Source organism: Chenopodium album, chromosome 26 (assembly GCF_948465745.1).
Source record: "Chenopodium album chromosome 26, dcCheAlbu1.1, whole genome shotgun sequence".
Lineage (NCBI taxonomy): Eukaryota > Viridiplantae > Streptophyta > Magnoliopsida > Caryophyllales > Amaranthaceae > Chenopodium > Chenopodium album.
In genome coordinates, this window is record NC_137859.1 from 35,046,527 (window position 1) to 35,063,022 (window position 16,496).

A 16,496-nucleotide genomic window follows, 5' to 3' on the forward strand; every position below is an offset into this window, starting at 1 on the left:
AGAGAACAATCCCATAATCGTAAACCCTAATTTAAAGAATACAGCAGAAGAAATACGAGTAATAAGCGAGTTATTGCGATTGTGAAGTTAGCAAACCTGAAAAACCACGATTTGAAGAGATTGATCGATTGGTGATTATGAGAAAAGGGATTGATCGATTGATGATTATGAGAAAAATTGAATTGAGAATTTTAAGGATGTTAGTTTTGCGATCACAGGTTAGAGTGAGAAAGACGGTGAAACAGATGTTATGAATGTTGTTTTTAAGCGGTAAGTTATATTTATAGGTTTCTTATTATTTACTATTCCTTTTCCTTGATTGCTAAGATTTAGGGTTGGGTCAAAGGGTCAACCTAAACAAGGGATTGGTGTTAAACGATATTTTTAAGTGAATTAAAGGAAAATTTACAAATTGTAGTTATTAAAAACTTATATTTTGTAAATTGCAGTCATTTAAAAAAAAAATTAAATTGCAGCCAAAAGTTGTTAGAAATTGTAAATTGCAGCCTAATTCAATTTTTTCATTGATTTGCGTGTTGAAAAATGTCCGTTTAAGGTTTTAGGGGTCATTTAGTCCTTAAAATCCGAATTTAGCTCGAAATTGGCAAAAAATAACGTAAGTGTCTCGTTTTGCGTAACAAAAATGTATATTTGTGGACAATTATTTTTTCCTAGTAAAAATGAGGCAGTTATGTAAATTTTTTACCAATTTCGAGCTCAATTTGAGCCCTTAAGAGCTAAAATAGCCTCTAAACCTTAACAGAACATTTTTCGACACTCAAACCAATAAATAAATTGAATTGGGTTGCAATTTATAATATATAACAACTTTTGGGCTGCAATTTGCAATTTTTTTAAATGACTGCAATTTAAAAAATACAAGGTTTAAATGGCTGCAATTTACAATTTTTTTAAATGACTGCAATTTACAAAATACAAGTTTTAAATAACTGCAATTTGCAAATTTAAGAAGAAGTTACAGTTTGGGTTTTATTTTTAATAAGGAAAGGTAAACAAGAAATTAGGATAGTCTACTTTTAAGACGACTATACCTTTATGGCTTTACTTATCAGAATGAATGAATAAATAAACAAAAGAAAATTTACTATATATGAACGGATCGTTATCTTGGTGAGCTTGCATAAAATGGCCCAAAGAAGAAACATAGTATGCTGCTCTATTACCCTCTCTTTAAACGTGGCTCGAATCAACATAGGTTAAATTTCGAATGAGCTCCTAGATGTTTTGCATCAATAGATGAATTTTCCACGGACATTGAGCCTTTCCTTGTAAAATATTAATAATGAGCAAATTATTACCTTCAATACATACTTTTTAAATATTATGGGTCTTCGTCAAAAGAAGACCATTACAAAGGATTGTAGCTTCTGCAGTAAGAGGAGTACTCCTACAAACATTAAAAGAACGACTACAAAGATTATTTCCCTTATGTATGGATTAAGGTCGTTTAGTTTTACTCGTTTGAGAAGGGGTAGCTTAGGTAGTTAATTTGAGTTTCACTAATCATATTTATTACGAATTATTAATTAACATAAATACAAAAAAAAAAAAAAAAAAAAAATCCTACTATAGTATTTTGACTAGGAGGTATATATTAACATAAATAAATATTTATCCTGATATAACTTTCCACATATATATACCAATTATGGTGGTGACACCTGACACATGAGAGTTCTAATCATAATAAAATAAGAAATCCATGATACGGTAGGATTCTAGCTAGGCACCATATTATAAATTCAAAATTCTCCAAAATAATCTTATTATATATAAATCCTCCTAATTGAATGAATTGTAATTGAGAGTTTTTTTTTTTTTTTTTTTTTCTTAAATGGCAATTTACCATAACGACGAAGATTGTTTCGAACGTTTCCTGACGAGGTTGTGGTGGGTCTTGGTGTGCATATTGATCGTGCTTTCGGTGTCAGTCACAATAGTAGGTAGCGTTTACTATATTTGGGCAATCATCCACAACAAAGATTGTGATCCTCACTTGAAATTCGAGATCGATTCTTTAGAGTTCAAGTCCGAAAATAACACGTCAAACAAAAACAGTTCGGACTTGAACGTAGCCCTAACCTTATCCGTGGAGAACAAGGAAGCAACGCTGTTGGATTCACTATCGGTGGTAGTAGCGGGCACTAGGAACGACAACGATTCGGATGATCTCGCCACGACCCAGATCGAACCATTTTATTATGGGGGTCATAACCAGAAGAAAGCAATGCATATAGGTGCGGTTGTCTCAATCACAAACGACTCTGTTGTCTTTCGCGATTATTTCTCAAAAGAAGAATTCAGTAGTACTGTTATTGTTCGAGGGAACTTGTGGTCTTTAAAAGGCGATAATCAAAGGTACAGTATTACAGTCTTTTGCGATAGAATTCGGGTTAGAGTTGCAAATAGTGCATATACGGGGAGTATGGTTGATGCTCCACTCCCGTGCAAATTCACTTCTACAATTGACTAAGGGCCTATTTACATTTACTTAATTTCAGTTCAGCTCCAATTAGTTCAGTTCAGTTCAGTTCAGCTGTTAATTTCCCTCTCGGCCTCTCTCATAAAATATTCATTTCAGCTCAATTCAGTTCAGTACCAATCAGTTCAGCTCCAATCAGTTCAGTTCAGTTCAGTAAATGTGAACAGGCCCTAAGTCAAGACGACAAGTACATATATACAAGGCGGTGTGCGTTACTCGTATTATATTCATACATAAGGAAATTATTATATGTACGAAGAAATTTATGGCCCCGTTCTCTTCACCTTAATTTTAAGGAATTGAAATTATTTTTACTGAACTGAAATTATTTTTGCTGAACCTAAATTAATTTTACTGAACTGAAATTATTTTTACTGATTTTCTATTATAATTCTTCTTTAAAAAAACAGAATTTTACTGAATTGAAATTATTTTTACTGAACTGAAATTAATTTTACTGAACTGAACTTATTTTTACTGAGCTGAAATTATTTTTAATTAATATTATTTTTTTAAGGTGAAGAGAACATGGCCTAAATTGTAAAGTGACTTTTTATGTTATAACTACTACTCCATACATGTTTATTGACTCATTCTTTACTTTTATCAATTCATTAGTTCGGTTAAAAACAAACCACTTGCAGCTAAAACAATTATTCCATATTCGCAAAAATCTCTATATTCACAAAAATCTCTACCCTAAAGGCATCGAGTACGTGCATGACTATTTTTGGCAACAACTAGTTTCGACCATGATTAAGGCGTGATACAAACCCAATCAATTTATTAGATGAAAATTGTAATACCCGAAAATTTTACATTTTTATCAAATATAATTTTTTTTGAATAGTTTTAAAATAAGGTATTTTAAAATTATTTTTATGGGGTTTTATTCCAAAAAAAATTTATTTTATGGATTTACTTTCTTATCTTTTAAGTACGAGTCTAATTTTTTAAAACTTAATTGACCCGTGATGGCTAACGCCGGAAAATAAAAGTCAATGATGACTTTTCGACCAAGGCTAGTCTTTTACAACATTTACCCTTTTATAAGCTAGTTTCTTACAATATTTTTTATAAGGTATTTTCTCGCAAAAAAAAATGTTAAATAAAGTATTTTTCACAAAATGTCCTTTTAGTTATTCTATTAATAATATTATTAAAAAAAATAAGAAACAGCTGATTTTCCAATGGTGGGTGCGTGAGATTCATTAATCAGACAACGAAGCAAGAAAATGGTGTACTTATTTAATCATCAAATATTAATTAATTCCACACCATCGTTAAATAGCAATTGAAAGTATGTAAACTCTAAAGCCCAAATACATAATTCCACTACAATTGGTTAATTGTACAGCGCACACTGCGCGCGTGAGCTCCCTAGTATATATAAAGGAGAGTTTTTTCCCGAGTTTTTAAAGAGCAACATAGATTTTAATTTTCTTAGTGTGCCATGTAAGATTATAGATTTTAGTAGTAGCCAATTACATAAGATATTATTAAAATCTATTATAATTAAATAATTCAAATGCCACACACGTAAGCAAAATTGGCGAATGAGATATTAAAATTTAAATTATAATTAAATAATTCAAATGCCACGTAAGCAAAATTGGCAAATGGGATTTTAAAATTTAAATTAATTAAATATAAAATATTATCTTTTGATATTAGGAATTTTATCTAAATATATAACCAATTTTAGTACATTAATTAAAACAATAAAAAAATGTTTTAAAAAGTTCAAAGAAACCGTGCATTGCACGGGCTTCATATAGTATATTGCACGGGTTTCATATAGTATATACATATAAGATTTACTTATATTAGTTGTATATGTACTCTTAAGGTTATGATTTTTTTATTTACTAGGGCAGCTGACGCGCAAATTAGTTAAATTAACAATAAGAGAAATTTTTTTCTCTAAAAAAACAATAAGATAAAATATGTAATCAACTATATTTAAGTGGTATAAATGTTCAAGACAACTAACATTTATGAAAGCATAAAAGTACATAAATATTTTAGAGGGTATAGTTGTCTAAACACTATTCATTAAAATAACATCTACACTATTTTAGAGGGTACATAAATACACATTTTGAAGGGTATAATTGGCATTACACTATTCATAAGAGTATGTTTCTACTTTTTATAAGGTAGGGATATAAAGTGGTATGCAAATGAGATCAAATCTCATCTATATACATACTTGTCTTTTATTTATTTTTTTAAATGTTTTTGTTTTTACAACAGCAAAATCCTAAATTAATTACTCCCTCCGTTTTTAAATACTTGCTCCACTTTCCTTTTGAGGCCGTTTTTAAATACTTGCTCCATTTTCTTATTTGGAAAACTTTTATAATATTGAATTCATTTTTCTCAACTAATAGACCCAATTTTATTACTTTTAGACTCTCTTTCCTCCAATTTCTTCTAAAACTCCGCGCATGGAGAAATGGAGCAAGTATTTAAAAACGGAGGGAGTATAAACTAAGTTACATATTAGAACATTAGGGGTAGAACCATACACAACTTTCTATTCGAAAACCAGAAGTATTCGACGGGATACGACGCTTTTCTTTTAGAGTCACTCATCCTGTAAAATAAAGAGCTAGTCGAAAAAAAGGAAGCTAAACTTCTTAGAGAATCATTTTTCCTTCTAGCTCGGAGCGACGAGAAGAAACCAATATCATCAAATTCCGAGAAGATTTGTTAAGGCTCACTGCAACCTTCGATGGAGATCGGACGACTGGAGCAGCTGGAAGGGGCACCGACGTACTTTCACACGATGACACTTGATTAACCATACCTATGGTCAAATCTTCTTGCGCCAAATTGGAGTTGTTTCACACCTAACATGCCCTTTTACAGGGGTGGCAAATCTCCATTGGTGTAAAAACTTTTTGGGTTTCAACACAATCCATCTTCATTGGAGGATTGAGTATTCGGATGCTAATAAAAATTTTCCTGGAAGAGCAATAGCAGTGTAGTGTTTGTCCCTTAGAAATCGCTCCATACATTGTTGGAGTTACATGCAAATAGGAATCAATACGTTTTTTGTTACAAAATCGATAACCTGACCCTGTAAGATTTGGGTTTTTGGTTTATGAAGTTGACTTCAGATCAGAATTGTTATCAATAACGTTGGGCCTTTGATCTTGATCGAGGGTTAAGCTTACCCTCCTTCGAATTCAAAGATTTGCCAGTAACATCCTTTTTCATTTTGGTGACATCTTTTACACCAATACACCTACGAACACAACCATCTCCACTACCATCTCCTCCCTTTCTTTTCCCTTTCTTCTCTAACTTCCTCTTTTCTTCTTCTTTCCCAAAATTAACATATCGAAACATTTCATCCTCTCTTGTAACTGCAAGTGCCTCATTATTAATAAAATCCGTAGACCAGGCCAACAGAGACGTCACCTCCTTGAGTTTTTGTTGAAACTCTATGTTATTGAGATCAATCTTAATCGCTTGTGCAAGATCCATGAAAGCTAAGTTAGGTTTATTGAGCTCTAAAGCTGCCACCGCCCTTCGAAAGTAAGCTTTCACATTAGAATTGTAGTATCATAACACAAAACTACCGAACACAATTGACCCACCTTGTCAAAGTTTTTCTCTTTGACATAACAAGCACCCAAGTTCAAATTAAGAGACATGGCAAGACTCAAAAAGACTGACTTATCTTCATCATTACAAACTAAAACAAAAGATAAGATCTTGAGTGCAAGAAATTATTTTTCAAGAGCTAAATCCATATTACTCTCTTTGTAGAAAGTGTTACCTTCATCTTTCAAACACTTGACAACATTACGAATATCAAAGGATTCTCCAGCTTCCCAACTAAAAGCTCTAGCTTATGAGAGGATACATCATCCTCTTCAACATGAATAATACACAAAACCCCCCTAAGCTCTTCAAAGTTATCCATAAAATTTATGAATAATAACAAACTAAACACACCAAAAGCAACTAGAAATTAGAAACCAAACTATTAAACAGAGAGCAAACATGCTTCTCCATAACTTAAACCATTTTGACAAAGAATACTTTGGCACAAGAACGAAGGAAGTCCCCAACAAATGTGCCGCCGCCGCTGTACCTATACCACCTGGAGTATCAGTAGTTATATCGTCGATTCACTAGTCCTTTGATGTGGGAATGGTCTACGATTATAAGACCATAAAAATCCCCAAAAGTAACTTTTCTGAAGGAAAATTCAAGCGTTTGGGTTAACTAAGCAAAGTGCCGCTCCTAAATAGTCTTGAGGCCGTCAAGAATTGCTCGCCGACGACCTTAATTGAGCTAACGTTGCTCTGGCCGCCGGCGGCAGGGGAAAGCTTGAAGTAGCTCTCTATGTTAAAATATCAAGTTTTAGAAATGTTTTACCTCGTTAACACTTAATTAGTACATACTCTAACAGAAAAAGAGACTAGAAAGTCCATTTGCATTTCTTGAACGATCTAAAGGTATTGTAAATGTTGAACAATGTATTCGTGATGATAGGATTTCACTTGTCTTAGATCACATTTATTACACATCTTATTTATAGTTAGGGCCTATTCTGATTGACTAAACTGAGCCGAACTGACCAGAACTTATTGGAGTTGAACTAAACTGAATATTTTATGAGAGAAGGAAATTAAGATAACAACTGAACTTAACTTATTGAAGCTGAACTCAACTGATTTGAAAATAAGCTGATGAGAACTATATTAAAGAATTTTCTCAAAAACTATAATTATTCTTGATAATATATGGATCCAATTATTGATAACTACTATCAATAAAATTCATATGATACCACTAATAATTAAATTAGTTTACTATGAAGAGTATTATACGGAGTAATTTTTTTAATTTTAACTTGCACTACATGAAAGTGACTTACGAAATTATTTTTCTGAAACATTCCAAATTAAAACTTAGCTAGTTATATTCACATAGCCTTATATGTGGCTGGCCACACCGTGTGGTAAGGAATTACTTCGTTAGTGTAATAGGGGTAACTTGGTCAGTGTTAAAGAGGTTACTTGGTCAGTGCTATAGGGTTACTCGGTTAGTGTTATAGGGGTTACTCAGTTAGTATTACAGGGGTTACTTGATCAGCTATATATGAGTTACTTTGTTCTTTTATAAGTAGACATACGGTGTGGCTGAGCACACACAAGACAAGCTAAATTACATTAGGATGGAAGGTGTATTCTGAAATCAACCATTTATAATATGTTTTTTTTCATTTACCCCGTAGTTTAATCATCAACAAGAGAGAAATATTATACTTAACTAATACAATGAAAATTTTACAATTAGGGTCTGTACACTTCAGCTTAATTTCAGTTCCTAATTTCCTTCTCTCATAAAATATTCACTTAAGCTTTATTCAGCTTAGTTCAGTTCACTTCAGCTCCAATCAGTTAAGTTCATCTTAGTTCAGTAAATGTGAACATACCCTTAGTTCTTAAGCGCATGCATTGTATTATGGATGATGGTGGGACATTTAATCACAAAATGGACCCCACGCGAGCTTAATATCATCGCATAATAACCATAACAATAATTATGATCAATAATTTGATTAACCCAAAAACGATGTACATAAATGCAAATATTGACGAATCACTTACATGTATTAACTCCTAATAGCATGTACTTCCTTGACATTTAAATAATAAAAATAAAACAAAAAATATTCTATCATACAAGCTTTTTTCACAATACAATTCTCAATATAATTTCTTGACAACATTCTCATCTAACATAATTTAAATATTGAGGCTTCCTTCACTCTTTTATGTTATTTGTACAACATTACAAAAAACCAAATAATTAACTATTAAATAACAACGATTACAATAGAAAATATTACTATTTAAGAGGGTTTTCTTACTTTGGTGTTCGCCAACTATGGAGAATTACCAACAAAACTAATAACTATTAAAAATCGTATCAACGCAACCGAAATAGCAAATCCTAAGTACGATATCCGGAATCCTTCATCACGGAGAATTTCAGACTTAATAATTTCTTAAAAATCATCCGAAATTTCTCCTATTTGAAATTTTAAATGCGACAAAACAATTTAGGCTTTTTGCTCTCCCATTTTAGATGAAAGATAAAAATATAAAGATGAATTTCTTTTAAATTTCTTATAAAAAATGCTATAATACCAAAAATTTCGGATTAAAAGCTAACAATTTGTTTGTAATCATCTTTTGAAGAATAAACCAAAAGATTAATTATTACTAAAACTTCAAGATTAAAATACCACATTCTTTAGAAAAAATTACATATATAAACAACAAAACAACCCACCAAAATAAACAATTTTTTGAACATTTACTTTAAGTAATCATACCAAGTTTTTTAAAAATTCATTAAAGATTCAAAAATAAAAAATTTTTTATTGTTTCTGAATCTTCAACAACATAAATACCATACACGGCTCCCGCCACGTAATCCCTCAAAAATACTTTGTTAAATTGCTTAACACCCGCTCTACAAACAAATTTTTGTATTAGTTTCCATAAATTTCTAACGACGAACCTTAATCTATATATGTAGTTTAACGTAATTTGTTAATTTATGAATTAATTTAATATAATTTGTTTTTATGTTGTTTGAATTTTTTTTAACGACGAACTACCCATTTTATATGCAAAGTGGGTATGTAAAGATAAATTTTTTTAAAAAACAATTATTCAAAATTTCGTTATAGCAAATGCTATAGTAATAAAGATTCAAAGAGAAAAATTTTAACATATATAATAACCAAAATAATGCACCAAAATAAAGTTTCAATAGAAAGTTGATTATGAGTAAGATCTTTTTTGAGCTCATTTAAAGATTCAAAGAGAAAAATCTTAACTTTTTCAAAATCCTCAATATAAAAAATACCGTAAGCGGCACCAGGAACGTAATCTCTAAGAAAAGTTGATTAAATTCCTTTATAACAGTTGCTCCGGAAACAAACTCTTGCACGTTGTTCCATGATTCATTCAACAACGAATCATGGCGGAAAAATTCCTCATTCCACAGTTGCTGAGCTTGATTAGCAGATTGATGATCAGACATATTGAGAGGGTAAAAAAGAAAGATAGAAGAAGAAGGGAGATGATGGAAAAAGATGATGGAGAATATTTTGAGAGGGTAAAAAAGAAACAGTAAGATAGAAGACTACGAAAGGAGACGATGGAGAAAAAAGATGAACAATACTTTAGAAATGGGTTTTTTTATTGTAGAACCAATAAAGAATGGCGGTGTATGTACATTGTACACAAGCTGTATATGCCGAATGCTGATTGCTGATATGCATAGTATGAAATGAAATTTGACGGGGGTTAGTACTATTGTTTAATATGTGGCAGTATGAAATTTGACGGGTTTAGTACTATTGTTTAATATGTGGCAGTTTTTGGATGGATGTGGCCATGTGATGAAAAGTTTTTTTTTTTGGAGTAATAACTACGTATAATTGTGTGTGTGTTTTTTCTAGAAAATGTGTGCTTATTATATTTAATTTTGTTGAGAGGTTTTTTACTCCAATGTTTAGTGGGTAGGGAATGTAAAAAGTTGATACGACACGATTATTTAACACGAAATAAGCGCATTTGGATTATGCCAATCTTAATTAACTAACCCTCCTAACTACATAATTTTGGCAGTATAAATATTTAGCAAAACTTTTAGTGGGCATAATAGGTTTAGGAGGACAAATTTTACTACTATTTCACTTTTTTTTTTAAGTCTTCTATCTGAATTATTAAAGTAAGTGGGTAAAAGGTTACCTGGATAACTTGTTTAATAAGTGGGTTAAGTTTGGATCAAAGATTTTTAACATGTCTAATAAACTGGTTAGGTTTGGATTAAGGGTTTATCAACCCGTTTAATATTAACACGACACAGTGTTCAACGCTTTGGGCCTTTAATGGGCCTGGGTAAACAACTGCTAGCCTCCTAATGACCTGATTGACCTTAATTAATTATTATAAAGGATTTACTAATAATCAATATTTAAGACAAATAAAAGACATTAGTCATAACTCAAAAGTGTATGTTCTTGCAATATTTTGTAGACATTTATTAACTGTTTTGTGCAGACAACTAATGAATCAAAAAGGATTCCATGTATTCTAATAAGGAATCAAAATGATAGAGTATAAAACATATTTTTGGGCCTCAACTATAAGCTTATGATCCGCGTTTGGTTTAAGCTTATGAGTATGTTTTATACTCTATCACAAAAGGTTATCTTCTTTGATTGATTAGTCGAAAAACACCATTAATTGAGCCTAAATAAATGACACATCGTCCACAACAATATTTTCAAATATCTATTCGCCTCATTCTTTTTTAACAAAGGAATAAAAAATCCCTAATGAATGAATTGTGAACGAAACATATTAATTAAAAACTACAATTGAATCATTGAATGAATTGATAAATTAAATTTATAAAATTTCGAAAAAAGAAATTTGATTGTGGATGAAGAACGTACACTGAAAAACTTATTTTTAATATTTTAATTAATTTCTGGAATCAATCATGAAATTAATAAATGAATTTCAAAAATAGAATAATTAATTTTTGAAATAAATAAAATGAATTTCAGAAAATAGAATAATTAATCTTTGGCATAAATAATATGAATTTCAGAGATTTGAAAATAATTTGACTTAAAAAATAAGTCAAAAATATTGATGACATGGATAATATCATTCAATCATATTGCGACACTTAGGTTAATGTATGGTAGTTGTATTTCAAACGACCACTATAAAAATCATCTTATTTAAGGTAGACTTGCATTAAGATATTGTAAAACATGTTAAAGTTACCTTATTTACCATAAAAGTTATCATTTTTCTAACATAATTTTACTTTTAGAAAAACACTTATAATATATATTTTTTTGGTGCTCCACTTGGTTGACCCTTAGGGCTGATTCGGATTCGGGATCAATTTTGAGTAGTTAGGTTTCAGTCCCTTCCCGATTGTTGTTGTCACTTATAAAGTTATATTATATTAGATTAATAATATTTTTTTTGACAAGATAGATTAATAATATCAACTTTTATAAAATGAAATTATAAAATATACCTTAAAATAAATTAATTCCGTCATAAATTAAAAATTACCCAGGGACTAAAATTTAATATAAAAGCGCAAATAAAATTTGTATCCCACATATCACCCTTAATACACATACAAACAACAACAACATCAACATTCAACAACAACAACAACAACAATAACCTTTATCGAAAATTCTACAGTAAATGACATGTAGCGCTATGTACCACTAAAGTAATGTACCGCTATGTACCACTAATTTTATTTATTAAATATACTATTTAATATTTGTATTTTTAAACAAATCTCAAATCTAGCCAAGTTGGTTAAGTGTTTCCATTTTTCACTTGAAGGTACCATGATCGATTCTTTTTCCAAAACCCATTTTTTTTTAAATTTTTTTTTTCAATTATAGTGCTTATCATTTAAAAAGTATATTTAACATACTCATACTATTTAATTTGAACACAAACGCTCTTAGGCCTTAGCATTTTTTTTAGATTCTTTTTTTCCTTCTCTAATTTCCCAAAATATGATAAAATATTATTCTCGTTTCAATAATTGTCTTAATTATTGTGATATGTACTATTCAAAGAGAGATTTAATTCTCACAAAAATATGATAAATGATTATTTAATAATGGGATGGAGAGAATATTTATACAAGTTTATTGTCTATTCTTTTTAAGGCAACATGATAAACAAAATATGAGATCTATTAGTTTAAGCCATTAAGTAATCTTGACTAGAAAGGATGCTTAAAGCATCATAATATTTCTTTTGCCCCAACCAATTTATACGTAGTGCTGTAATTATAGCTTATGTAGGACTTGAACCTACATCCATGTACAAATGTACATTGCTCTACCATTTGAGCCAATAAGCTTTCAAATTCCAAATAAGCTATTCAATAGAAAATACTACAATATGATTTTAAGAGTACAAAATTAAATCCCCCCGCGAAATGAAATTAATAAGCTAGTACAAACCATGTCACTTACATAATAGCAAACACTTGATTTGGAAACACGACACTTACGTAGTTACGTTCACACCCCAAAGCTTTTGAATAATTATTACCTATGATAATCATATATCACTTGATTATTTGAAGTGATCTATCATTATAGATGACGACACTTTTTTTCAGATTTTGATCTTAAGAGTTTCTAATATCCGTATAAAACAAGTGAGCTTCAAAACTTAGGAATCAAGGAGAAGCAATAAGAGATATATCATACTTCGTATACTGTACAATAATTGTAGAGTTACAAGTTTGCAATAGCACTCTAGCCACTAGGTATTTCTAGAAATTACTGTAGCAATTAGCAAGGGTGTTTTAGAAATTAGAAATTAGCAAGGGTGTTTCTTTTGAAAAGCAAAAACATCCAACAATGCTGTAAATAATCGCTTCGTATTTGACAATTCTTAATAGAAGCAACAGAGCAAGTGAGCAACTCTGATCCTTTCTGAAGATAGCTCATGCCTCACGATCAAGAATCACATTCATCTCATCTGTCATCTGCCGTTCCGCAGCCACAAATGCCTCGTCAAATTCCATCGGATTATCGGAAGAGAAAAGATCAGTAAAAAAAATTAGAGATACAACCCGCTGCACTTCATTTCTATTATCACACCAATTTATTTATTCAATTTTAATTTTCGTTGATACAAAAATGATTAAATGAAATATGATTCATTAATTCAATGTTTGAAATATCAATCACCAACTCAATAAAGGTAATTTGTTGATTCAATATTAGAAACACTAATTAGGGTTTTAGTCTTTTAGATCAGTGAGGGGGATTTAAAATTAACAAAAATCAAATTAGTTACCTCAATTGAATCTTCAATGATATATATTGAGTGATTTTGTTCCTTTCTATTATAATTTGCTTCACGCACAATGGGGAAAAGGGATGTGAAAGGATTGATTTTTTTTTTTTGGAATTAAATTTTAATTTTTAATATATATATATATATAATTTAGTAGTACATAGCAGTACATATCGTTTGTAGTACATATCAATGTATGTCATGTACTGTAGACTCTCTGAACCTTTATTATCAATTACGCAACTATTTGGATCATCTCCTTTCTTTCATTCAACTTAATATTATACCCTAAAAAGGGGCAAATAAACTCTCATTTATCACCCTTTTTCTATACTTGTATTTTTCTTTTTTGGGTTTTTAAGTGCCACCCTGTTACAAGTTAGTTACACAAAATTAAATAAAATAAAACAAAAAGCTCCTTCTTTTTCCAAGCTGGCATATTATCCCAAAAAAAAAAAAAAAAAAAAAAAAAAAAAAAAAAAAAAAAAAAAAATCACTCACTTAATACAAACACAACAAATCCACTCTGTTTTTTTTTCTTCAATTCTTCATCTCACCTCTTTTTGCATTTCCTTTTCTTCCACTTCACCCAAAAAAAAAAATACGAAGAATCTCAAATTTCTCAAATTTCAATAAACTTAGCTCAATTTTAATACAATTAAATTGATCAAAACATGTCAAATTCAGTGGGTTTAGAATTGGAAAGAAAGGCTTCACCGGGAAATGACATGGAGAGGGGATCACCCGTGGCGGCGACGGCATCCGGCGAAACAGAGCACGGTATTGGATCAATCCTCCGGCGATGGAAAAGAGAAGATTTAATTAGAAAAGGGTCATTAACTTTAAGAGCTTTGGCTTTGGTTTTTTCTTTACTTTCCTTTATTATTATGGCTAGTAACAATCATGGTGGTGGCCAGGACTTTGGCAATTATGAAGAATTCAGGTATTAGTTTCGGAATTTATGACAAAATCACGCGTCAATTGGTGTTATTGTTGATGTATTTTATTTGTTTTGTTGAATTAGATAATTGGGTTTTAAAATTGGGATTAATGCTTTTTTTTGGGTGATTGAAAATGTAGGTATTTGTTGGCAATTGCAATATTATCAACACTATATACAGGATTACAATGTTTTAGACATGTAAATGAGTTATCTAGAGGGAAGCAATTTGTTGATCCCAAGACTGCAGCTATGATTGATTTTGTTGGAGATCAGGTATTGTTTTTTTTTTTTTTTTTTTTTTTTGGGTATTATTATTTATTTATTTTAATTTTGACATTTTTCAAGAAAGTTTCTGATTTTTTAAACTTCAATTTTTCACTGTTCTTCTAAAGTTTTTTGTTTCTTGGATGAGTGTAGAAAGGATAATTCTAGAAGATACTTTATCCCATTGTTTTCTGTTTATTCTTTGTTGTCTTTATTCCATAGTATATTGAGTAACACTTGGTGGACAAAGGTATATTTTTCTAATGAAACGGGTGACAAATGGAATACGAGGGTGAGTGTCAATTACTGGTATTGTCGTATACACTAGCTTTAGGTACACTCACGTGTTTAATAGAATTTACACTTACGTACCTTAAGAGTGCCTCCCTTATAGGGAAGATTGATTTGAGCACCATGCCACCATTTGTATGATGAAATTGAGCACCATGATTAAGAAAATTTAATAATGTTCATTTTGTTCAAAGTTGCAATTGTTTATAATGATGTGGGCATATGGACATGTGGTACTGTAGCAGCAATAGTTCATATAACACCAATCATTTATTCTTTTCATTTGCAATTTCACTATTTCTGATCAGATTAATCAACTTATTTGCTGATATAATAGAGGGGATGGGTTTGCTTTTCATAGTTCTATAATGATGTGTTGAACTAAGAGTTCTTAAAGCTTTAGAATTAAACTTATAGTCTTATATAATGGTCGCGAATATGAAAGCATGTGTAATGCAAGCATCAATTGGTAGCTTTATTTAAAAGTGGTAGACTGAGTCTTCTTTTGTTTCTTAATTATGCAACATGTTGAACTTTTGTTATGGGTTAAGGCCCTTTGGTGGATGAGAGTTGAAATTTTCTACGTAGTCCATGCTTGTCTGTGTTAGTGTGACATGCTTATCATCTGTTGTTTAATAGGTACAATATACTATTAAATCTTTTACTTGGTATTCTAGCTTTCAGGGCATGTAAAGCTTTAAGTAGTGGTTATGAATTGTGACCCAATTTGACCTGCTAGTCGTCGTTCATGCACTTTTGTTGATCAGGTCTACTAAGATTAGTTAATTAAGCTTTTGCTTGAAGTATTGCTTATTTAATATTAATATAATCAAGAAAAGTCTATACAGATATTTATCAACAGGAAATTGTGTGCCTATTGATTCTGTGGTACTAAACTGAAATCTGAAACAAATGTTTATTTGCAGATATTGGCATACTTGTTACTGTCATCAGCTTCTTCGGCCATACCTATGACAAACAGAATGCGGGAAGGAGGTGACAACATTTTCACAGATTCATGTGCAGCAGCCATAAGCATGTCTCTCCTAGCTTTCATTTCATTGGCATGTTCGTCTGTCATTGCTGGCTATAAGCTCTCTACTCAGTCATTTATATGAAAATTTCCTCTTATACATATTTTTATAATCTAAACATTCTTGTACTTGATTCTTTCATGCAGTATAGTCTTTGCATATTGTTAATATACCTGATTAGAGTTGGCCTAGGCTATCTGATTGGAACCCTTCAGGCCACAGATTGCCTGCAACTTATTGTACCTTATTCTTCGGTTTGTTTTTTTCTTCTTTGTCTGAAATGTATATTTTAATGAATATTTGAGTATAGAAATTCACACTTACAGGCTACAGCCTTTCATTTCTCTGCTAACGGCTGTTATTGTGTTTAAAGTCGATATAGAAAACAACATTTCACTTTGTTCTTGTTCTGATTACTGTTTGCCACAATTCTCATTGTTTTGTTTGATTGGAATAACCAAGTATTATACTATTATTATTGCTTACTTATCCAAGGATCAGAACAAGGTTGTTTTTTAACAGATTATCGCTTTATCTCCCCCCTTTTC

General features: G+C 30.8%; 1 protein-coding gene across 1 annotated transcript; it reads left to right on the forward strand.

The window, feature by feature from the left end:
* Positions 1-13,856: 13,856 nt before the first annotated feature.
* LOC145618180 (CASP-like protein 4B1) lies at positions 13,857-16,278 on the forward strand. The gene is made up of 3 exons (XM_081672966.1): positions 13,857-14,359; positions 14,497-14,632; positions 15,841-16,278. The coding sequence occupies exons 1-3, from the start codon at positions 14,091-14,093 to the stop codon at positions 16,030-16,032; spliced, it is 597 nt and encodes a 198-aa protein (XP_081529092.1). The 5' UTR covers positions 13,857-14,090; the 3' UTR covers positions 16,033-16,278.
* The last annotated feature ends 218 nt before the right edge of the window (positions 16,279-16,496 follow it).